Source organism: Falco peregrinus, chromosome 1 (genome assembly GCF_023634155.1).
Source record: "Falco peregrinus isolate bFalPer1 chromosome 1, bFalPer1.pri, whole genome shotgun sequence".
NCBI lineage: Eukaryota > Metazoa > Chordata > Aves > Falconiformes > Falconidae > Falco > Falco peregrinus.
Window position 1 is genome coordinate 44,841,495 of NC_073721.1, and position 23,509 is coordinate 44,865,003.

Sequence of the window (23,509 nt, forward strand, 5' to 3'; positions counted from 1 at the left end):
AGTTTTTTTTGAAGTTTTTATTTGAAAATAAAAGCCAAAAAAACTGAAGAAGAGGCGTTTGGGGAGCAGAACTGCTGTCTCGTGCCTAGAGGAGCAACACAGTGCAAAGCATTGCTTTTTACACATATATCAGCTGACTTCTAGTGGTGGGCAGAGCTGTTCCCTTCAAAGAATTTACTAAAAAACAGACAGTTGGTTTTATTCTTCAAGATTAAATTTAAGATTACAAGTCTGTTTCTAAGTGATCCATACAGGTCACTTCTAAACGATCCAGAGTCAATGTTTATGAGCTTAACATGGCAACTGGCATACGAAATTTTGGCCTGAATTCTGAGATGCAAGAAATGATAGGAATTGATCATTGCTTCCCACCTGTAACTTGCACTAGTTTTGTAAGACTGAAAATGTTACAGATTTGAAGACACAGATTTACATCATATAAGATGGCATTTCTTCTTGACATCCTCAAGAGGAACCTACCAAGTTACAATTGTCCTTGCTTAGACTTGATGTCATGATATGGGACTCTTACATGAAATCACTTGGTATCTCATTTGAAAATATTTAAACCCTCCTGATTGCCCTATGTATTCATTCTTCAACGTGCACCTGAGATATAAGCCAAGCTAGAAATCTCATACCTGGCCTCTGTATAATGCTAAGTGAAGAAAGTCAATTCAAACTCTAAGGAAATTGGTCAGACCGTGAGTTGATTTTTTTTTTCAAGTCATGCACATTTAAATTCAGCACTTCAGCACATTATCTGTGTTACAATCTTCCCTTTAGTTCTCCAACCCTTTGTTAAGAAGCCATTTGTTTAAGCACTTCATCAATTAAGGCTTCCTGTATTAAGTATAACTCACACAAGCATTTGCACATTAAGGTTGTCACTGTCTAAAACACCTTGGTATAGATCCCTCAAGCAGATGTGCTGCTGCCAGTATTAAATAATCCACATTTAAAACAGACTGAGCTGTGTTTGTTTCAGTTTCAAGCACAGCTGCATCTCTGACAATTTATTAATAGTGAGCTGGCACCAAAATCTTTCAGCTGTGCCAAGGCACCTACCTGAAAACCTCACAAGCACTTTTAATTAATACTTTGTTCTCTTTTATCCTCTTATTTTACCACTAGAAAAAAAAATTAAAAGTACCACCAGAAAAAAAGAAAAATATAAAAGTCAAGAGCCAGACTATTGAAGTTTCATTCTTACAACACAAATATAAGACAAGTCATTAGACCAGGTCTGGAACACACTCGAGTCAGACAGCACTTAAGCAGTAGAAACCAAAGACCCTTTGGTTGTTTTTTTTTCTGGGGGACTAAACAGTCTACAATTGCAGTATAAGAAAGGGTTGATAGCAAACAACCCCAAAGTTTTATCTGAACCACCTTTTTAAAGCAATATGTACAGCAAGAGATAATATAACATTCAAATAACAAATAGAGAAGGCTGTGAGAAACATAAAAGACACTCAAGAGTGGTCAATAAATAATGAGCACAATGTTAAATTAAAATCATAGTTCACCAATGGGAGGTAGTGTACAGATGAAGGAGTGATTTTAGTCACTCAAATACTTTCCTTGGTCCTAAACCAGTTACAGCCCTTGAGGCAAAAACCTGAGCAGCAGTGAGAACAAGGAAACCTCCTTTCCAGCTCCAGTAGCTACTCAGAATATGTAAAACATTACGGAGCAAAATCAGGCAGATTAAGTGTTAAAATGCCACTTCACAAATCACTGGAATGCAGCTTTCCACTCTTCCTACCTCGCATCAAAAATAAATGAGAAAAAATGAACAAACAAAATGCTTAGAGAGGATACTATAAATATTAGAAACCTAGAGAGCTTTCCATGGGAAGCGAGAGGATTGAGCAGATTGGTTCTGCGTGCTTTAGAGCTGAAAAAATAAGATGAAACAAGGTAGAGAGAGATCAGAGACAGAAAATTAATAAAGAGAAATATGAAGCACGCTCCTGAGCTCTTGTTCTCACTGCAGAAAGGCAACGTGTTTACAATCAAGGACAGGACATACTGTTTGGTGGGTTGGTTTGGGTTTTAACACCAAACCAAGCGTATGTGGAACTCCTTGCTACAAGATTCAAAGAGGTCAAGGATGTTAGAAGGATTTAAAAACAATTAGATATTCACATGAATAATAACATAACCCTCCAGAGTTACACTGGAGCAGAAGACCAAGAGCTTTTGCTCACTCTTTTATGCAAACAGCTTATTGTACCTCAGTGCCCGGGGCTGCTGCAAGAGATTTCTGTCCTGGCTGGACTGCCCATGACCATCCCCCGTCCCAGTCCCCCCCTGCCTGTTTTGTTCCCCCCAACCAAGCAGTCTGCAGACATGCAGTCCTGGACAAGGAAGACTGATTACCTAGTTTAGTAACTCATGATCATTTCATAGTTGAAACCCTGGCCTCTAAAACAGAAATGGGGAATGCCCACTGACGGCATAGTCCCAGATTTCAGCACCTGAATTCTAAACACACGATTTTCAGTTTTGGTCAGCCTTCACACTACCTTTTGTATTCAAAGATTTACTAACGCTGCTAGGTTGCTTTTAATTATTGTCGTTATTCAGCTGTACTAGGAAGCTTTTTTATATTCCTATTGTATTTTCAACAATGCTTATACAGAATATTTTTATTATTCCCTGATTCGGTTATTTTGCATACACTTTCCTGTTCTAGAAAACCTTCTGATCTTCTGTTATTAGAAGATTAGAAACCTCCTGTTATTCTGTTATTAGACAAAATAAAAAGGTGGGCATTTTACAGCATTTCACTCTAAACTGATATGGCATTCATACAGCACTGGCAACACAGAAAAAGAAGAGCCAGCCATTCCCACAGGGATGCAGAACTGGAGCAGAGAAGGGCTGTACGGTTTAGAACTTCACCTCAACTTGCAGACAAGATCAGCTAATGACCTCTGCACAGCTCTTCTGGGCAGAACAGCCACCAAAATGAAACAAAGCAACCCACATCTTTGCAAGAGAATTCTCATCTCTATTTTACTGATGGGGAGACCAGGATTTAGAGATCGAGCGATCACAAGAGCCTTAAAAGCAAGATGGCACTAGAACCAAGGGAGAGCCACAGTGTACTCTGCTTCAGCCACTGGATAAACCATTAATTAATTTGAATTTGAGTAGCACAAAAGCTGTAAACAAATGGGAAGACAAATTGTAAGTGGAAAGAAAATGAACGATCATTTTTTTGAATCCTACAGAAACACAGGATGAAGTGTGGTTGCCTAATTGAGGACAGTTGCTGTTGAACAGTCACAATGAATAAAAGCCCGTCAATACGAGTGGCACCCGCCTGTCACTGTGCATAGCACTATGGGAAATAACGGGCTTGAGACACCATACAAACTGCTGCTGCTTCTTCCTATTCTACATTTCAGCGCTTCAGTCTTTTTCCTCCCTGGCCAGGTTGTCAAAACTCATGCCCAGACCAGTGGCCCCAGGGGGAGGTGTTGCAGTCGCCCCCTCCAGCGCTCCCTGAGCCCTGTAGCAGGGCAGAGCCCCCGTCCCCACGCCACATGGGCTGGCAGAACCTTTCAGAGGGGAAAGCAGAAGCAAAGCAGCAGGAGCTATGGGAAAACACTCTTCCAAATACAGGCACCGAGGCTGTGCACATAAAACAGGAGCTGTAAAACCCACAGAGCCACTCGCACACAGAATAGCACCAGGATACTCTGGCCCCTGGCCGGTACACGGCTCACGCACGTGCAATGCTGCAGCGAGTTGCTGTGACCATCCAGTTACATCCTTGCACAAGCACATTTTAGCACATCAGGCCTCTAACATCAGCACGGATTTCAAAACAAGGAATGATGACATGGATTTTAGTGTGGTGCCAGCCCACAGTCTAGGAGCACCACTCCTGCCACCCGCCTACCAGCTGACGTCAGGTGAGTCACCATATAATGTTGGACCTCAGTTTCCCCATTTGTAAAGGACAAGGGTGTAGCTGACCTGCCTAGAAAAGCATCTGAAAATGTATTTGAGAAACCATTGCTGCTTTTTCTCTCCACAATTGTTTTGAAATTAATTTTCCCTTTACTCAGATGTTTCAGCTTTTCGGAAAAGTAAGCAAGGAAGCAAATTAGCCCCAGAAGCTTTCTTGATGCTATGTGAATGAATTGCACTGTGGTTATGTCAATATATATCTCAGCTACTCTATAATGCAGAAAGGTTATTGGTAATCTTTACTGTCCGATAAAAAGGAAAAGAAAAGCATGCTATTTTTCGTTAAATTAGTGTGTTTGGGTCCTTGTTAAAGTTGCTCACAGCTTGCAATAAACCGCAATGTTCAGTTATAATAGTTATAAAGCAATGTTAATATGTGCTGGGGTGAGTTTCATGCAAGTGATCTCTGTAGCTCATAAAAATGACACTCCAGTGTATTTTACCATCGTAGCAAGAGAGGCTTATAAAACAGCTGTGGTGGAAAGTAAATAAAATATAAATGACTCATATAAGGGAACAGCTTCCCCACGGTGGAGACTTTGGGCACTGTATCACATTTTATATTATACTGTATTAAGACAATTGCTTTGATCTCAGCAATAACGTAAGTTGGCCCATCTCCTTTATTTTTGCTTAACCAAACCGAGATGTCTTGCAATAGAAACAAGCCCAACAAAACCACCAAGTGCTGGCTGGGCCCTCTCCAGTCGTGGGTTACCCCAATGGCCCCCAAGTTTAGGGCCCTTGTCCTCTCTGTCATCACCAGACTCTAATTGCCACAAAACACACTGAACCAAAATCAGGAGACCTCTTGCCTTACCTGCTTTGAAGATCCACTCCAAGTACCCGTTTAGTTCCCGTTCAATTTGCTGCTGCCTACGGAGTTTCAGGAAAGCGCGACGATTTTCTACCCTCTCTCGTTCTTTGGCGAATTCACTATGCAGAGAGAAGAATGAGAAAGCATGCGTCATAAGTGGTCAGGGAAAATACACGGCCCTTCTTTTGTCTTTAGGATTGTATTCGCACAGCTCGTGGAATCGATGACAGCAATAGTGAGCGGAAACCACAGCATGCTACGCATTGCTGTCCACCAAACTACTACTCTGATGGTAGCTCAGCTGTTTCTCTGCCTCCCTCATCCTGAAGGAGGGCTGCAAACTGCCATGTGCATGTGTTCTAGGGCCACACCGTACCCACTGCAATGAGATCCCGATGCACAACCACCTGTCCAGTCATGCAATACAAAGTATTGTCCTCAACACTAAAAACTGTCCTCCATCTCCCTCCACACTACTCACTCCACAGCAGAATTTCCTCTAGAAGCACAATATTATGTCACAGACACCCCAACACTCTCTTGGTGTTGGAAGACATCTGCTCTTCCCTGTTAGCCTTTCCTTGAGTTTTCCCAGGCTGAAGATGACTTTGACAGACACAAGTCAAATAAGAGCTACAAGAGAGGATGGGTGCTCTGGGGTCAAGGTGAAATAGCCCAGATGCTCTGGGTTGAGGGTAACAATGATCCTGCTATTTACTAAAATCACATGGAAGGCAAGTGTCTAGATATCAAATCATTAGAACAGGACCGTACAGAAGAGTTCGAACCTAAGGTTAAACCAACCATTGCAAAAATCTTGTCCAAGCTCATCCCACTTCCCACTTTGAAAGGATTCTGAGACGATACTGCATCCACCACTGTAAGACACCCACGTTGGCGGCTTCCCCAAGGTAATTCGTATCACTTCTGGGAAGTTTCTCATGTCCCACCTGGAGATGTACATCCCTGCCTACCATGCAAACCAGCCCTTGCAGCCCGTCGCTTTGCGCACACACTGCAGTGAGTCCCCCAGTGGCTCTAGCTATATGGTTAAATGTGGGATCGGGCATTTGTCCCCTGTGTATACCAGTGGCTCGCTCATTCTCTCATTTCACATCTTAACTCTGCTGTGTCCTTCAAATCTTCAGTTAACTGTTAATTGCTGCAAACCTGTAATTAACCACTGTTCTCGACTGAATATCTCACCTAATCATCTGTTCCTTACACACACAAGCTCCTCAGAAGCCAGAAAGAGCAGGAGATGGGAGGAAGGCAGAAGAATGGAGGGGCAAAAGGAGCTGCAAGTGCCAGACGCAGCTTTACATTCACAGTCTACACTTTACCCTTCAAAGCTGACACTTTGGCTTCATTTGGCAGGACTGTCTGACCCACGGAGAAGGGACTGCAGGAAGATCTTGGCTCAGCCCTGCAACACACACCGATACCAGCCACTGATGCGAGAGCTGCTATCGGCTGAGCCATTATCTTGATTTTAGCAGCACATCCCCATCTCCTGACTCCCTTCTCCTGTCCCCCATCTGACAGCACAGCCCATGACCGCATCCTTGAAATAGAAGAAACCAAAACATTGCTCTTAACCCACAGCTCCTCCTTGGCATTCAGCATGTGTCTGCTGGGTGATTTGGGATCCTGCACATGTCAGCTGGATGTGCATTTTCTCCCTTTTCCTTTTTAATGTTCTCATTTCTGGTTCACTGGCTGCTGGTTGGGGCCATGGACCTCCCTCTCAGTTTTCATTTCTCTCCAGAGTGGGAGGAATGAGCTCAGACAGCACAAGGTGACAACGTGCATTTAAATTGCCAGACGTGGAGGGGCCACGCTTCCTGCATTACAGGCTCTTGTCACCACAGATTCCCCAGAGCTGGGCTGTGCTGGATGGGAGCAGGAGGCACCACCCTGTGAGGACTTTCCCGAAGGACCACAGCAGGCAGGCAGGACAGCAGATGAGCTGCATACTGCTCCCTCGCCTACCAGGAGCGGGCAAGGGGGGAGAGCTTTCCTTGCAAAGCCTTTCATTCTCTGCCAGCTCCTATCTGGCCTAAGGAAAGTAAGAGCTACCTAGGACTTGTCCCTTTAATCTCAACTTCAAACGTGTAAGAAAATGAGGGAGAAGCCGTGCTAAGTTGCAAAACTTCAGTAGTTTCTGTGCAACCATGCACGCTTTTTCACAAGAAACCAGTGAGGAATGTTGCTGAGGTTAAAGCCACCTGCACCCTTGTGCTCCCTGGAGCTGGCAGGCTTGGCACTGCTGTAGGGGTAGGGAGGGAACTTCCAGGAGAAGGCAGTGCCTTGGATCTCCGCTCATTGAACACCTTCGAGTGCTACAGAGCTGTAGCAAAATCATCCAGGCTGAAGAGTGGAAGGTCTTGCTGTATGGTATTCCTGGCAGAGAAACGCATCACTTGCCCTTTTCTCCTATTTCCAGGAGATAGGAGAGAGGTTTGATGAAGCTGGAACTTGTCAAAAGGCTGTGGTTTCTTTCATCAAATGTATTAACAAAAACACGTGTGTCTCTTCCACTACATTCATCACCATTCAGGAGCTGAAATATTCCCCAATTGCAGCAACTGGAAAACTCCCAGATTTTCTGTTTGAGAGCTTTTCAACAAAATTTCAGAACATAGTCAAAGAAAAGGGGGGGAAATTGTATCAAAATGCCATATTTCATCTAAAAATATTTCAGCTGAAATTCTCCTGCCAGTTCTAAGTGAAAACACAGAAAGTCCTATGGGAATGTTTGGTAGCAGTAAATAAGTTTCCTCTTCTACTCAGCTTAATTGCTATTTATGCCATTGACTTGCAAAAATCTCCCAAACCAGCAGATAGGAAACCTGAGCAGGAAACATGCTGCCTCCTGTCTGACTGCACCTCTGGGACTTTCTTCATAGTGGGTCCTCCACATCTTGGCCAGTTCTGGAAGGAGTAATAAAATTCACCCATTCTCACCCTTGGCTTTCCTCAACCACCACATGCCCCCAACCCCTCCAAAATCTGCATCTTTCAGCACCGTCCAGAGAGGCATTAAGCAGAGCAGAGGGAAGGTGGGTACTCCTGCACGCAGCACAGCAACAGGAGGCACCGCTTCGGAGGAAGCCGAGCTCTGCCTGCGTAGATGACTACAATGCATTTTAGTTACAACATGACAGTGGTGACTAACTGATTCTATAGAGACAGCAGGAACAAACAGAAATCAAAGAAAGGGCATTCATCATGGAAACCACACGCCATCCCGTCGAGCTCAATGTGTCCCATTTTTCTTCTCAAGAGTGGTCGGTGCTTAAAGTCACCAGGAAAATGGATGATTGTTGCTTATCACCTTGGTGGGTGGAAAAGTGAAATAAATCTCGGTATAAATATGCACTGGAATAGCCACTCCATGGAAATGCAAGAGCCCCCTGCAGCCACAAAAGAGACAGGGTCAACTCATGAGTAACCACCAGGGTCAGTAAAAGATTATAAGCCCATGAAATTCTTACAAGTACTTAATCCATGCTGGTCTTAAATTAAAAATACTGTCACAGCAACTAAAACGGAAAAAAAATAAACAAACCATAATCTTCATCCATGATTAACTTTCCTATACGACAGCAGAGAGCAGAGATGGAGCATGGAGATGGATGCGCCTCCTGCTCTTGGGTTTCATGGCACACTCCCAGGGCCAGCGACAGCCCGCCTGCTACAAGACTAATCACACCATTAAACCTCTGCAATTCAGGTTTTCCACTTAGAAAGCAGACAGAAATGCTTCCCACTCACAGGGAAGAGGCAGAGAGAGATGATACAGCATCACTGTCATTGCTACCACTAATAGTGCTGATGATTAGCGATGTGTAATAACAACACAGGTAATCAGCTCCTCATTCAGAATAATACCCGAGCTACACATGATCTAATGAAACCTCAAATCTCAAAACGAGAGAACAGCCCTCATCTACTGAATCTAAAGTACTGTTCAGAGTGAGCAGAAAGAAGCTCAGATCTCAGGAGGACTCCACCAGGGACTCCTGAAAAGTAGCTGTAAAGAACTTTAAGAATTTTAAGTCTAAAACAAAACCCCCAGTGTTTTATGATTGGCTTCATCTCCAGTCCAAGTACATCCAAAGAATGAGTAAAGTTGAGCCTGGATGGCATGTGACATCTAGGGACATAGTCCTGCCTGGAGAAATGCAGCCCTCAGGAATGGAGAGGAGCCAAATAACTCAAATGGGTGAGCTGCTGGCGAAGGAACCAGCCAGGACTGCAGATGTTTGACTGAGTTACAGGCCAAAATGAACTCTCCAGGTGGAGAAACAAAATTGGCCGAGACAGAAGGCTTAATTTGTAAGCTTAAGCTTTGTGGCTTGAACGTGGAACAGTGCCCAAGAAGGGATTTGATACTTGTCAGCAGCCTGTAAGCAGCCAGTGTCACTCGGAAGCAGGGAGGGACAGTCTAAGGTAGAGGATGGAAAACAAACTCCCCTGGCTGCCTGACACGTGAGTTGGAGGAGCATCACAACACGAGCTGGAAGAGCAGCAGTGGTACCACATCATGCATGCTGTGCTACTCGGGGGCTGCCAGAATGAGGAGAGGTGAAATATTAAAAAATCCCGTTTCAGTCCACCCCTTCCACAATCAGCGAGGAAGGAACCTCCAAAGAAACTTGGTGCCAGTTACCCCCCCTAACTTTCAGTAAGAGCAACACTGGGGTAGGAATTTCCATAAGAGGCTGCAGAGGAACTGTATTAACAACACGCACTTGTAGCACCCCAGACATACGAACATGCTGGATGCTAAGAGAGGTAAGATGAACGCAATACTATCTGCTTTTTTCAGTAAAACCAAACCTCCTGTACTCTTAGTAGGCTGCAACCACTTGCTCTGAGGCTGTACGTCACCTAGGAGACCCTCCAGAGAGCCTTAGGGTGACTTCTCAGCACAGGGACCGCACACACCTCCCAGCATCCTGAGAGCATCCACATGTGAGCAGAAAGGCTTAATTGCATTTTAAGGCTGGAAGTCCATTTCCTGCCATTTATTTTGGTTAGTAACTGTGACAAGGAAACAGAAAGAACCTTTGGTTAATTTTTCCTTTCCCTCTCACACCTGTTTCTGATGCTGGAGTACGTCACCTTGTCCTAATCCAACCATATCCCAACTGCTTGGGTGAAGCCTGTTGCAATAACATGGTAGGCAGGTTCTTGCTGAGCCAGCCTTCCCTGCGCTCCTGCCATCCTGCAGCTCCTGCAGTACCTGAGTGATTGAGTTTGCTGCCTCATACACTCAGTCCTGCAAAGCCCCTTGTGGCTTGCTTCACCAGGGTCTGGTCTGACCCAGTTAATACTGCCCACATTTCATTCACTAATCACATCAGCATCCAAGTGTTCATAGAAAAGCAGATTCTTGCTCCAGGGAAAGAATTTATTCTGCAGGTTCATATCTCTGTCTTTTGCCTTCCTGGAGAACAGTAAATTCTTTATAAGGAGAAGCCTCTGCTGGATGCAACAAAGAAGCCAAACACCTTTATGACTGTAACTGTTTATGCAACTAAGGACACAAAGCCTTGGCTGCACTAAACATTTTCTTTACCTTCTGCAAACCTGTTCTTTGAGAGACAGAGGCAGTGAGGGAGCCCTAGCAAAAAGAAAGAAAGCCCATGGAGAGTGAGCAGGAGCGAGACGAACAGTGGGAAGTGGAAAGAGAAAAAAGAAAGTGCTCAGTGTCCTGGATGCAGATGCAGGAAGAGCCTGGGGACCTGCTGAGCATCCTCACCGTCTTGTGGGTGTTGTGGTGACTCAGGGCAGCAGAGGGAGGCAGGCAGGGGGGTCAGGTGGGAAGGAGGGTATCTGAAGCACAACAGCAAAGCTCAGGATCGGAGCAGCAACAGTGGACACCATCTTCCCTTGATTCTGAAACCTTTCACTTCAGCAGGGTGCCCTGTCACTAGGGAACCTTCATCAACCGCAGCACCAGCGACTCTTTGAACTCTTTCAGAGATTAAAGGACTCACCTCAGCACACAACAGCTCTGAGATCCTGAGAGGGGCTGCCAGGGAGGCAGCAGCAGGAGAACCGCAGTCCTGCAGCGATGGCACCCTGCAGGCCAGCCACCTCAAAGGCACCAGCCTTTGGTGTTTCTCACAAAAGCTCCTCCAGGAGAGGAGGAAAGGCAGCCACAGCAGGGGCTGAATCATTCACAGCAGCCCACAGGAGGCAAGTGGTGAGAGGAAGGGGCAGGGGAGAGCACATCATTCCCTTCAGTGCACTAACTCGGGTGGATGCTGGCAAGTTAGAAATATAGGTGGAGGACTGTAGAGGGATTTTTAAAGGACTGAGGACATATGTTACCATTGTCCGTGTTGGACAACCCAGGCCTGTTAGTTAAAGCTGCAGAGCAACTTTAAATTGTCCTGGGAACAAGCAGGGTGAGAAAGAAAACAAGCTATGCACAAACAAGAAGCCAGGTGCAGAGCAAGTCCTGGTAACCGTGGAATCAACATACTCTTATCGGCACACTCTGATCAGGCACCTGCAGCATGCCCACTGATCAGTGACACGGATGCCCACGTGGGCAGAGACTTTTATCCAATCACCTGTGTGTAAAGTCAGGTGAGCGGTCAGTTTGTTATAAATATGGCCTGTTTGTTTAATAAAGGGAGCACGGCATGTAGCCATATTGGTGTGATTGTCGTGCCTTGGCCAACTCTCCACGGAGGACCCTCTTTGTCTGGCGCCCAAACAGGGACCCATTTATTCGCTTAAATGCGGTTTAGCTTAAATGCTGTTCGCTTAAATGCGGAAGTCTCCATGCATCAGACCCGAAGGGAAGCTGTCCCATTAGGGAGCTGGAGGTCGGAGGCGGGCAGAACCTGGAAGGCAAAAAGCGAAGTCCAGAGTTTGGTGTAGAGCTGCAGATCGCACCCCTGCTGGTGGTAAGACCACGTAGAGTAAATCGCGGCGGGGATCTCCGCTAAATTCCTCTCTGTGAGAGGGAGGGCACTACGGAAGGCCGCAACAAGTGCGGTGGGTCTTCCCCATTGATATCCTTTCTGTGAGGGGGGGAGCTCTGAGAAGACCGCGATGGAATTAAATGTGGCAATTAAACTGCTAACTAGCATCCTCTTTAAGAGAGGGGAGGGTGTTAAAGAGACAGAAGTGGAGACCTTAGTTCGCTGGGCACGAAAAAAGAATAAGAGCCCCGAGCCCGCGTTATTGTTTAGTATTACGGAATGGAGACAAGTGGGCAATTGCCTCTGGGATACTACAATCAAGGGAGGTAGAGAAGGAAAAGAAGCTAAAGCATTAGGAGCTACATGGCGGTCCATAGTTAACACTCTGGAAACTACGAAGGCGGAACCAACATCTTGGTGAAATGTTTATACAACTGTGTAGTACTCTTCGACAGAGAAAACATGAATTTTGTATTATGCATATTAGAAGTCATCAGTGGACCATTGGGTTAGGCGAAGGTAATGCTAGAGCTGATGAAGCAGTCAGCTGTCTGGCAATAACTCCTCCAACAAATAAGTTTGAAGAAGCTCGTAACAGCCACAAGATGTTACATCAAAATGCAAAGTCTTTACATCAACAGTATGTAAATACCCATGGCAGATGCAAAGGGCATTGTTTGCTCCTGTCCTCAACGCAGTCATCATGGACCTAGTTTAGGGGTGGGCACTAACCCAAAAGGTCTGAAGGCACTTCAGGTTTGGCAAATGGATGTAACACATGTACCTGACTTTGGGAAGCTTAAGTATGTGCATGTCACAGTTGACACCTATTCTCATTTCATGTGGCCCACTGCACAAACCGGTGAAAAGGCATTACATGTGGAGAGACACTTAATGTCTTGTTTTGCTGTTATGGGAGTACCTGTAGAAATGAAGACAGACAATGGTCCAGCATACAGTAGTCAACAAGTCTCTAGGTTTATGACAACTTGGGGAATTAAATACGTTAAAGGGATTCCTCACTCCCCAACCAGGCAAGCAGTTATTGAAAGGGCAAACCGTACCCTGCAGGATTGTCTTCAGAGACAGAAAGTATCGCAGGACATAGATGTAACCAAACGGTTGACTAAGAGAGCCGACTCTCCACGGGGGACCCTCTTCAGAGGATAGAATCAAAACTGACTTAGGAAAAGAAAAATACAAAATAAATCCAGGAGTAAATAGACAAGCAGTGCAATTTCCAGCTGCCTGGACACAAGGTGTCACAGCCCATAGCTGGGAAGAGGCAAACCCAAGAGGACATGGCTCAGCTGTAGCCATAGCCAGCACCTTGCACCCAGCAGGGCTACAAACAAAAGAGAGGAGATCAGCAAGGGCATCAGTTTCTTTACCATAACACTGGGTATCTTTACCACAGTAAGGTCTGGCAAGACTTTAGGATGAGTCAAGGTATGTTTTTTCTCACTCACAGAAAAAATCCTCAAGTGCAGAGAAACCTGCAGGCAAAACTAAAAATAATTTCATGCCTCCGACTTACTGATCTGAAAACGTGAATAGAAATGCATATAGAGTACTGTTAAATCACTGGTTTTAAATAATTCTAAAAATCAGGCCCAGGTCACCACTGAACATAGGCAAAACATATTGATTAAAAAGCCCATCTGGAACAAGAAGAAAAAGCATGGAAATGCACCTCATTTGAGCAAGAAGAAAATCTGAGGGAGGTGAAAGACAGCACATCCCAGGGGCGCAGGGATATCAGGCTGGAAAGTGCTGGAATGAGACGAAACCAAGCAACTGATTCACCTGGAAAACCATCAGTTAGAATTTCTTTATGCTGGTGATGTTTGGTACCTCTATGATAGTTTGCCTGCCCATAGAGGTGGTTTGCTGAGAAGTCAGAGTTTTGAACCCCGTTTTTAAACAAGGAAAGCCCAGAGGAGGACTGAGAGTTCGTAGTGCTGAAGATAAAAGATAGAAGCTCTGTGGCCACAAAGCTCTGCGGCTCATCATCCACCCCAGGTTGTCCCATCAGCTGCACGAAATCCCAAAGACACAGAGCGTTACAGGTTTCTGTCCCACCTAGAGCTGCTGCTGGCCAAGATCACACTGGACTGAAGAAGCATGTCCTTCTTTCCCAGACTGAGCCCAAACATACAGACCCAGCTGGCCAAGTGGCTTAACCCACCCTAGCATCCACTGCTTAGGAGTAAGGACTGGCTCTATCAATCCTGCACAGCTAGGGCTTTGCCTCTGCTTCCTCCTCATTGCTCCAAAGGGGGGGAAACCAGCTGATAAAGGATGAAAGTATCACCAAGAGATTCATCTCTCGGCACCGAACCGGGCTTCACAGTCACTTTTATCACCGAACATAGCAGGAAGATGTTTCAAATACAAGCCAGATACAGGATACGTCTTGTATTTCTAGAAAGAGAAGAGGAACAGCACAGAGGTGAAGCCTTCAATGTGTCTTCCTTCCTTTTGTCTTTACATTCAGCTTGTGTCGATTTCTCTTTGATTCCACCTACTCCGATTTGAAATGCTGCAAGTGCTACAGCTGGGCAAACCTGGCTCGAAGGAGGCGACAACAAAGAGAGAAAAAGGAATTAAAAAGTACTATTTATCTCATAGTATCAGCCTACTGCACATGCTGGATGAAACCCTGGCTCTGTTCATCATGTCTCCACGCCAAAGCAGAGGCCCCAGGAGGCTCAAATTTAGGTCTCTTATATATAATTTCTATATTACAGGGTTTAATTTCCATTGCAGCTTAACAGAAAGGCAAATAAAGGTAGTGCACCTCTCCTACGCTAACCAAAAACACAGAAGCAGCAAAGGATCCAAATTCGACAGGACATTTAGCTTGGTGTGACAAAGGTCACGTGCAAACTCATTGCTCCCTGACCCCTTCTGCAAAAAACACATGTGCTTCTCCCACATTTCTTGTTTGCAGCAACGTCTCGGTTAAAAAAGGTGATAAGCAAGAAACAGCAGGAAAGAAATATGGTTTTTTGCCCTGTCTTTCCCCTGCTTTTTAAGGACAAGCTGTGAAAAGACTAAAAGCAATGAGAAAGGAAGCAGAATCTCATATTTTTCATGATGCAGCTCTTCTGCTGCAAATAATTAACACCAGCCAAAGTCAGATCACAGCAGGTAACAGTGAACTTGGAAAAAAATTGCAGGGAAAATGAATGATTGTCTCTGAAATGAGGGAAAAGGAGGACAGAAGAATGCTTTGCCATTATGACAAATTAATCAGCTTGATTCTTCTCCAGCCTCTGCACATCTTGCAGGCTGAAGTTTTATGATCTCAATCTGGTAAAAAACCTCAGGATTGGAAAACATGTCAGGAAACTCAGCAGAGAAGTCACCAAGGTAGCAGGTTCAATGGGGTCTCGATGGGGCTGTGCACCCTCCCAGGGAGCTGCCCTAACAGCACAAAAGCCCCAGCGCCCCAGGGTACGCCAGCCAGAAACAGACAGCCCCTAGGGAGACAGGAGCATGGCAGGGCAAATGTTTAATGGGACCCTGCCCAGAGAACATCACCCCACACTGCAGACCGCTCAAAACAGGGTGCAGCAGTGAAGAACTAAAGCGCTGTTTACTCTGACCCTTGTTCAGCTGTGAGGTGCCAGCACGGTCCACAGCTGCATCCCTTGCCAGGCTCCTGCTGTCACAAAGATGTTGCATCCATTCGAAATGTCTGCCTGCAGATCTTACACCAGGTGGTCTCCTATAGCAAGAGGCAGGTGTTGCACATCTCAGGCCAGGTCTGGACCATGTTACGGTAATACTTAAGCAGGGAAGACGCAGACTGGCCACTGCAGTACCTCTCCACACTTGGTTACTGCAGCCAGATGAGTAAACCTTAGGAAAGATCATCACTCTTCACTGGCTGGTCTGGAAATACCTCCAGCATCACCATAAATACTTGAGGACGTGACAAGCAGCATTTTTCACACTCAAGAGACACAGGCTCTCAGTATTCACATGCATCATTCACAGTGTGCTGCCCTCCCTGGCCAGTGCTCCTGCTGTCTCGCCACCCTCACCATTCCCCACCGCTGTGTGAAACGGTGCCAAAAAGCACTTAGCCTTGAAATAAGTTAAATCATCTTCCTCACAGCATCCCATGATAACGTTTATCCTCTTTGCATTGTGTAATCCAAAGCATCAAAACAGTCACAAACATATTGTACAGAATCATCCAGCTCATTAACAGGCAAAATTAATACCCAGCTCAACACCCAAGCAGTAGAAAATTCCATAATCCCACCAGCCCACAGAAGAAACCTGCTAGCTGGGCTGCGAGGAGGCTGAGGGCTGGGAGGGGAAAAGCAGCAGGATGAGAAAAACAGCACTGGGAATCACTGCTATGGGAGGGAATGCCTGGAAGCTTGGGGGGGGGGGGGGGGGGGGGTGTGTGGAGATGGGTGCCCACCTCTCGGTGGCAACAGCTGCCAGAGCAGGGGGGCAGAGGGCTGCCAGAAAACAGTACACAGGCAAAAGAAGAATGAACGTTGGTCAGGACTTGTCAATTCAATGAGGCGTATTTTTTCCCTCCTCACTGTAAAGTGCAGAAGAACCACGTGCAGAGTGCAATAAAAAATTTATCAGGATCATCACAGGACATTTTCTGCTCCATGTCGAAGCCAAATGCCATGATTTCCCAGCAACAAACAACACTGTGTTTAGGGAGAACTGAAAGGCATCTGGGGTCAATCCTTCTTGGCAGGACTTGGAGCCAGAACATTCCCATGGTGCCATCAGAGGCAGCCAATCTTTTTTCTATGGAAAGGTTGTATTCCCTGGGATGGATGCCTTTATTGCTACCCTATGTCAGAAAGAGTTTACAAATAATCTAATAAATAAGAATAACCACCCACCACAGCCAATGTAAAAAGATGTTTCAAAAGAAATATATTATGGATACAAATTTCTAAACATTTTCACTACTGCTGTTGTTCCACTCTGTGCCAGAAACCTAACAAAATGCTACTCCGATTTCTGGGAACCAAGGCGTCCTAACTTTCTGAAACAAGGTTAGCATGGCTAGGATGGCTTCTCATGGTTAAAACAGAGAACTAATGTTCAGTCTGGTATGAACAAAACCTGGCTCATCCTTTGAGTAGATGGGTGGTTCAGCAGAATTTTAACCAGGTATTTAATCTCCTTTTTTTTATTATTATTTATTTTACATTTCTCTTTTTCCCTTCTTTTGTGCCTGGGACTGGGGAGGTATGAGGCTTGGGCAGCCACCCCAACATGCTTCGCAGCACGTGGAGGCATCTGCTTACCTTGATCAAGTGGGCAGAGCTCTACAGTTCACAGGCAGAAGCAAATGGGCCTACCAAGCATCTTAATGCTACCACAGGGGCGAGAAATCTCTCCTCCCACTTCTGCTCTCCTGGCCCTGTGCAGTCCTGATCTTCTCTTGAATCAGCTATGGCACACAATAAAAGCTCCAGAAGAAAATAATCTGTGTTTTTCTGCTCTGTTGGTTTCTGCTGAGTTTTATCAGCTCACGGAGGGATCAAGCACCAGAGAGAGAAAACAGAAAGCAGGGGGAATAGATAGCTAGGAGCAGAGAGGAAAATCCCCAGCGAGGGACAGAAACCCACACTACCACTACTCCACAGCAAACGGGATGCTGTGCTCCTGCTGGAGAGCCCTGGACCTTCTGCCAACAAGCAAAGGCTGCTCCTGGATTTTAGGAGCTGTTCCAGTCGCAGTCCACTTGCATACCTGTGACCACCACATTACTCCAGGAAAACTCTAAATCCTACCATATTCACAGCTAGAGAACAGCACAGTCTGTCTTTGCTTGTGATGTGCAGCCTGGCCAGGGGGAGCTGCACCCACCTTTAGCGCAGTGGTGAGGGGTTACGGCCCAGCATCTACTGCCACACGCGTCATGGAAAGACAAAGGAGAGGCCAGTGTCCCTACTGCACCATCAGAAATGAGATATTTGCAATAACTCTGCACCCTACATCCTAGGAACACTGGGGAAACCTGCTTATTTGGTGGCACAAGCAGAGCTGAGCTCTGCTGGCTGGCCCCCAGGGCTCACATCAGGGAAGGGAAAGGAACAGAAGGCAGAATGTGCCATTTGGGGAAGGTATTTAAATATTAACTGATTACAGGAGCACTGGCAGTGCTTTGATCAGCACACATGAGGAGGACACACTGTACAGCAGGCAGAGCCTCATCTAATCTGAATTATGGAGTCAACATGCTTTTAATTACATCTTTAGCCAGGTACTCAGAGATTTGTGTCGTATCAACTGTGGCTTATTTATATACCATGTTTTTACCAACACTTACAGATTTCCACATCTCCTATCACTTCCCTGCCTTTGTTTTTATTATAATTCCAGAAGGATTAGCAGAGGGGAAAGGTTGTTTGCTCTTTATTTTAAAAGAGGTATCATCTCTTCTGTAGCATCTGAAATGCAAATGCTTCCACGTTTTGCTAACAGATGAGACTTCGGATCCTAACTGGGTCAATCTACCTACACTGCTCATACAGATAAACCAGGAGCTAAGCCTACTCATATCTGCCCAATGTTGACATGGGTTCACAAATAACTACAGAAAACCAAAAAAATCTATTAAGAGTTATAGCAAAACTCTGTATAGTCTAGTGTCAGTAGGAAGCTCAATAATGTGTTGTCATTTCAGATTATTTATATTGCCATAATCTGTGATAGTGTCTGCATACCTACTTCAGAAATTTTTAGCTTCCTCATCTCCCACTGAGGAGCACAAATATATGAGAAGAAATAGCTCAAAAACTAACAGGAGTGAAAAATACTCCGGCAAAAGCTTTTTCTGCGGCTTTCCAAGGTACAGACAGCAACATGCTGAAGCTGAACCCCCTAGCACTGACCGTGTATATGGCAAAGTACTGGAAAATAAAATACAACCTGACCAACAGGGGTTTTGTGAAAGAGGACAATAATGAACATCACACACAAGCCTGGGAAAGGAGTGACCTAACCTCGGCCTTGCAGCTCTTTCCTGGAGGTGTTGCATCCCTTTTACCCCGTGCTTCCCTCTTGTAACGTGCAGAGCAGGGCAGAGCACTGCATCACCCCCAGGATACAGCAAGGACAACAGTAAAGGTTATGAGATGCACAGATCATGAAAATAAGAGGCAGGCAAGTGATTGCTGAGTTAACCCTGTGCTATTTGTAGAACCCCTAACCCTAAACCAACTTTGTTTTATTGAAACAGGAACGTGGGATATTGCCAGTCTCTGTTGCAGGAGCCAAAGCTGACAGTCACTGGGACATGGGTGGCATAATGTCCTTGAGTGAAACTGCTATGGAAGTCAACCCAGAAACCCATGCAAGCAATAACATCTGGCAGGAATTTGTTTGTTGGTTGGTTTTTGGTTTTTTTTCCCCTACAGTGCTGCCTGAGGCTTTGGGCTAGAGAATATAGTTACAACAGTTTCTGTCTTCAGAGGGTCTTTCAGTCTTGTCTGGTGCCTTCTCATCACCAGTCCATTCAGATATACCCAGATTCCTTCATTGCTCCATAGCTGCAAGCCCACCAGCAGCCTTCTGAACAGTGTGCTCAGCACCTGTGCTACTGGTGTTTATGGTTTTCAGCCTGTCCCCAAGAATTATTCCAGCCAAGCGCATCAATCCACTATGCAAAATAGAATTTAAAAGTTTCCCCTCTGTGAAGAAGATAGCATCCTTACCTCTAACAAAGGGAAGCCTGATGCACAGAGCTGCATTTTTAATAGAAGATACACATTTATATAATATTCATATTTTGCCCCAAGCAACGACAGGCTTTCAGGAGGGCCAGACAGAGGTCTCCATCTTTTGGTCACCAAACACGTTTGAATCCAACACAAAGGAACAGGAGCCTGCAGGCTTCTGAGCTCTGTTTTAAATTACAAGTATCATTTCAGCCAACGTGGGCTGACCCCACTGTGGAACGAGAAAGATGAACTACCTAATGAACCGCACTCAGCCCTGGCTCCAGCGCTCGCTTTAAATCATGCATCAAACAACGATGGTCACGAAGCTCTCCTTTACAAAGCCTCTGATAGAACAGGATGTCCGATGAATGGCTTTGATCAGTTATTGATCATGCCTATTATTCGTGGTCTGAAGGAACAGCAAAAAGCATGACACAGCCTCCCCCATGACCCTCTCTTGTAGCAGCACATCTCCCAGTCCTCAAAGAAAACTGCATTGCTGCCTCCCTGCTCCTGCCCCCAGCATGTGCTTTGAGGACAAGGATCCTTAACAAAATAATAAAATTGAGCACGAATCTGTTCTTTGGGAAACATTTTTCTTGCTCTAGTGACTCAAAGAGCAAAGGCGCAGCACTGAAGGGTTTTAACCACTCAGCAACGTTAACTCTTTTCTCTCTTCCCATGCTGCCAAGAGCCAGAAATAAATCCAGATCTTTATAGATCTATATAATCCAGATCACCTGGACAGGCTAAGAAGAAACTGTGGGCAAAATGAAGTGCCAAAGCCTGAGGCTTGCAAACCATTAAGATCAGTCAGGTTGTTAATTCCAGATCAAATTTCCACAGCTGTTGGGGACATTCCAGCTAGGCTTCAAACTTGGCAGCTTGATCTCTGCAATGGCCCAAACCCAAAACTCATAGGCAACAAACACCAAATCTTTGGCTGAACCCTGGGGTTTGAACATCAAGTGACTAGTGTGTCTCCAAAATCCAGACATTGGCTTAAACAGCTAGAGATTAAAAAAAAAAAAAAAAAAACCCAACAAAAAACAAACCACTAAAAACAAAAACAACACAAAAAAACCCGCAAGAAACAAACCAACAAAAAGAAACACCAACAAACCACCCAAACAACAAAACCCTAAGATTTTTTCTAATTGCCTTTTATTTGACCTTCCCTTTTCTCCGTGCTGCGCAGTTACACCAAATGTTATGAAAATGTGGTTATGAACACCTTGATGTCCAGCTCCAGCACTGAAGTATTTGTACCAGCAGCGGTGGGTTCCTGATGGGTTTTCAAGACAACGCAAGTGTAAGTGTTGGCTGCACAAGCCAAAGTCAGTACAGTTACAGGGAGCTCACTTAACTCTTGGGTCTGGATTCAGAATCAACTCATGTAATGATTTTTCATCTGCCTACCCCCCATCCTATGCCTCTGTAGTCTTATCGAAGTACCCCTCTGCAAGGAAAGGGCAGGGTAGGAAATGTGCGAAATTTAAACGTACGGTGTAATGCACCACCCCATCTTCTCTTTTTCACCTACATCCTCCCACAGCGCTAAAGCCAACAGGTCTTCCCTTTCCATATCCAGGTGGAGACACACAAGTCATTAGTGCCTTACCCTGATAAGACGCCCAGCACCAAGTTGAGCATGAAGAAAGAGCCAATGATGATGAGAGGGATGAAGTAAAGCCAGTTCCAGGTATTTCCTGCAGCATCATTTGTCTGGAAACAAAGAAAAAGGGAGAGAGAAAATCAAATATTAGTTCACCTCAGAAAAAAAGTACCATACAGAAACTGCAGGGCAGAAGGGCGGGGGGGGATGCCCCTCAGATTCCCCCAGGGCTGTCCACCAGTGATATACTGGCCAGTTCTGTTATGTTCTCCAGTTAAAATGCCAGCAAAAGGACTGCTGAACCGCACTGCTTATCCCATCGTCCACACCACAATTTGTCACCAGCTCCAGTGAGAAGATTCAACTAATTCCACAGTTCCAAGCTGACCCTGCTGCAGGGCCAAAACACACTTTTGAGCGACCTAGCTCCCTGCAGGCTTTCTACACCAGCCTGCTCCCTGCCCAGCTCAGCTCTGACTTCCCATGTGCTGAGCATCAGCATGGTATTTACATCTGAATTGAGACACACAACTACGGGAGGGAACCACAGCCTTCCTTTAATCTGTGCTGCAATTAAGGCAGAGCTGGCACCGTGCCCAGGATCTGTGCATACGTACACACAGAGCAGAAGACAAGAAGTCTGCAAGAAAACGAGGCATCTTCAGAGTGATTGCAATTCCACATCTGCTTACTCAGCACTTTTGGCTTCTGTCATCAAAACCCGCCTGAGGCTCCCTGAAGCAAGCAGCAGTCTACATTAAGGGGAGGGAAGGGTGGTTTAGTTTATGACAAAGTTTCTGCATTCATCAGCCACAAGGGAGCTCTTTAAAGAACTGCTGAAAAGTAAAACGCCACATGGCCATTTACTGAAGCCAAGTGTGGAGAAAAATGCAAATTCTTCTCTTGTGCATGAAGAATGCAGCAATTTGAGAATCTAACGTTGAGTGTAAGGGAGGGCAAAAGGGAAGCAAAAAGACCCAAAGACATTCCCCTCCTCCTGCAGAGGGTGAAGAACACACACACAGAGCTCACCTACCTGCCCAGCCCCAGGGGCTGGCAGAGACCGCAAAGAAGTGCTCTCAAACACCGATTTGTAAAAAATGCAGCAATTCTAACCGATATTGGTGCCTTTTACTTATTAGCTGTGGTGCTTTTTGGTCACTACTCCCAACTGTATTTGCAAGCATAATTTTGCTCACAGGATTCACAGGAAGAAGTGTGAATTAAACTTCTTGCAATTGATGCCATCTCAAAACATCTCTGCATGAGCAAAACCAAACAAGCAAACCCGATGTGTGATGCAGGTGACCAATGTCGTAGCATTTCTTGCAAGGAATAACATTGACAGCACTAAGGAAAGTAAATACCTTCTGAGCCATTTTTAATATGGTGCATATCTGCACAAATTCTTCCTCAAGGAACATGCTCTGGATCAAACACATGACGAGCATTTCTCTAAACAGTGAACATCTTCAGAAATATCTGTGTCAGTTGATCAGTGACTCACCCGAGAGAAACCGGGACTAACTAGCCTCACCACAAACCACCCCTGCTAGAGGCAAAACCAGCGCGTGACAGACAAATTAATCTGAAGAGAAAACGGGCTGGGAAAATGAGAGCAGACAGACAGGGAAAACTCTGTGCAGCCCAATCTCTCATTACTGTTTTTTAATGCCTTTTGCAATACCCATCACCCCTCCCCAGTGGTGCTACTTCTTCATTCACTGTTCTGTCTTTCCATTCCTCTCTCTCTGCTTTTAGCTATTTCTTTTCCCTGTTCTCCTGCACCACGTCTCTACAGGCGGCTTCGGAGGAAACAAGGACGCTCACCCTCAGTGCTTCTTCCCCGACACATGGGGAAAGCACCTGGTACCCGCCCCAGCCTGCTCTCCTGGGGTGGTCAGAGCAACACCTGGGGGTTATATTTAGAGGCTGTTCTTCAACTCTCATTTTGTTGACCAATGTGGCAGCCCTCATCGTCTCCAGTGGGAGCAAGCGCATCCCATTCAGCCCGGCTGGGGACTGCTAGCCAGCCCACAAGGAAGAGCTGGAGGAAGGGAACAGATGGGAGAAGGGAAACCACATAAACACGCAAAGAGAGTGCAGCAGGTTCATTGCTGCCAAATGATCGTTTATCATTTATTTATTCATTTGAAGCCCAAACTTGGCGACAGATCCACAATTCCATGCCATGATCAAAGCCCTTAAAAATGAAATGTGCTGAAATGCGACTAATTAACCACTCTCCTCTGAGCATTTGCTAGACTACCTTATGCTCAGGGCAGGGCAGGGACTCGCTCTGTTTGCTCTGCCTCGCAGACAGGGATCCAGGACAAACTAGAGGGCAAAACACTAGGCCAAAGGTTTGACAGAAAACCTCTCCCGAGAAACCAGAACCTTCATGGACATGCAGCATCTTTCCCAG

General features: G+C 45.5%; 1 protein-coding gene across 1 annotated transcript in view; it reads right to left on the minus strand.

Annotated features, from left to right (window-relative positions):
- The window catches only part of CACNA1B (calcium voltage-gated channel subunit alpha1 B), a 296,336-nt gene that overhangs the window by 142,780 nt on the left and 130,047 nt on the right, over positions 1–23,509 (minus strand). Inside the window, exons 7-8 of the mRNA XM_055817932.1 lie at positions 21,091–21,194; positions 4,808–4,923 (exon numbers count right to left, since the gene is read on the minus strand). Of these exons, the coding sequence (XP_055673907.1) occupies positions 4,808–4,923; positions 21,091–21,194 (220 nt within the window). The remainder of the gene's footprint in view (positions 1–4,807; positions 4,924–21,090; positions 21,195–23,509) is intronic.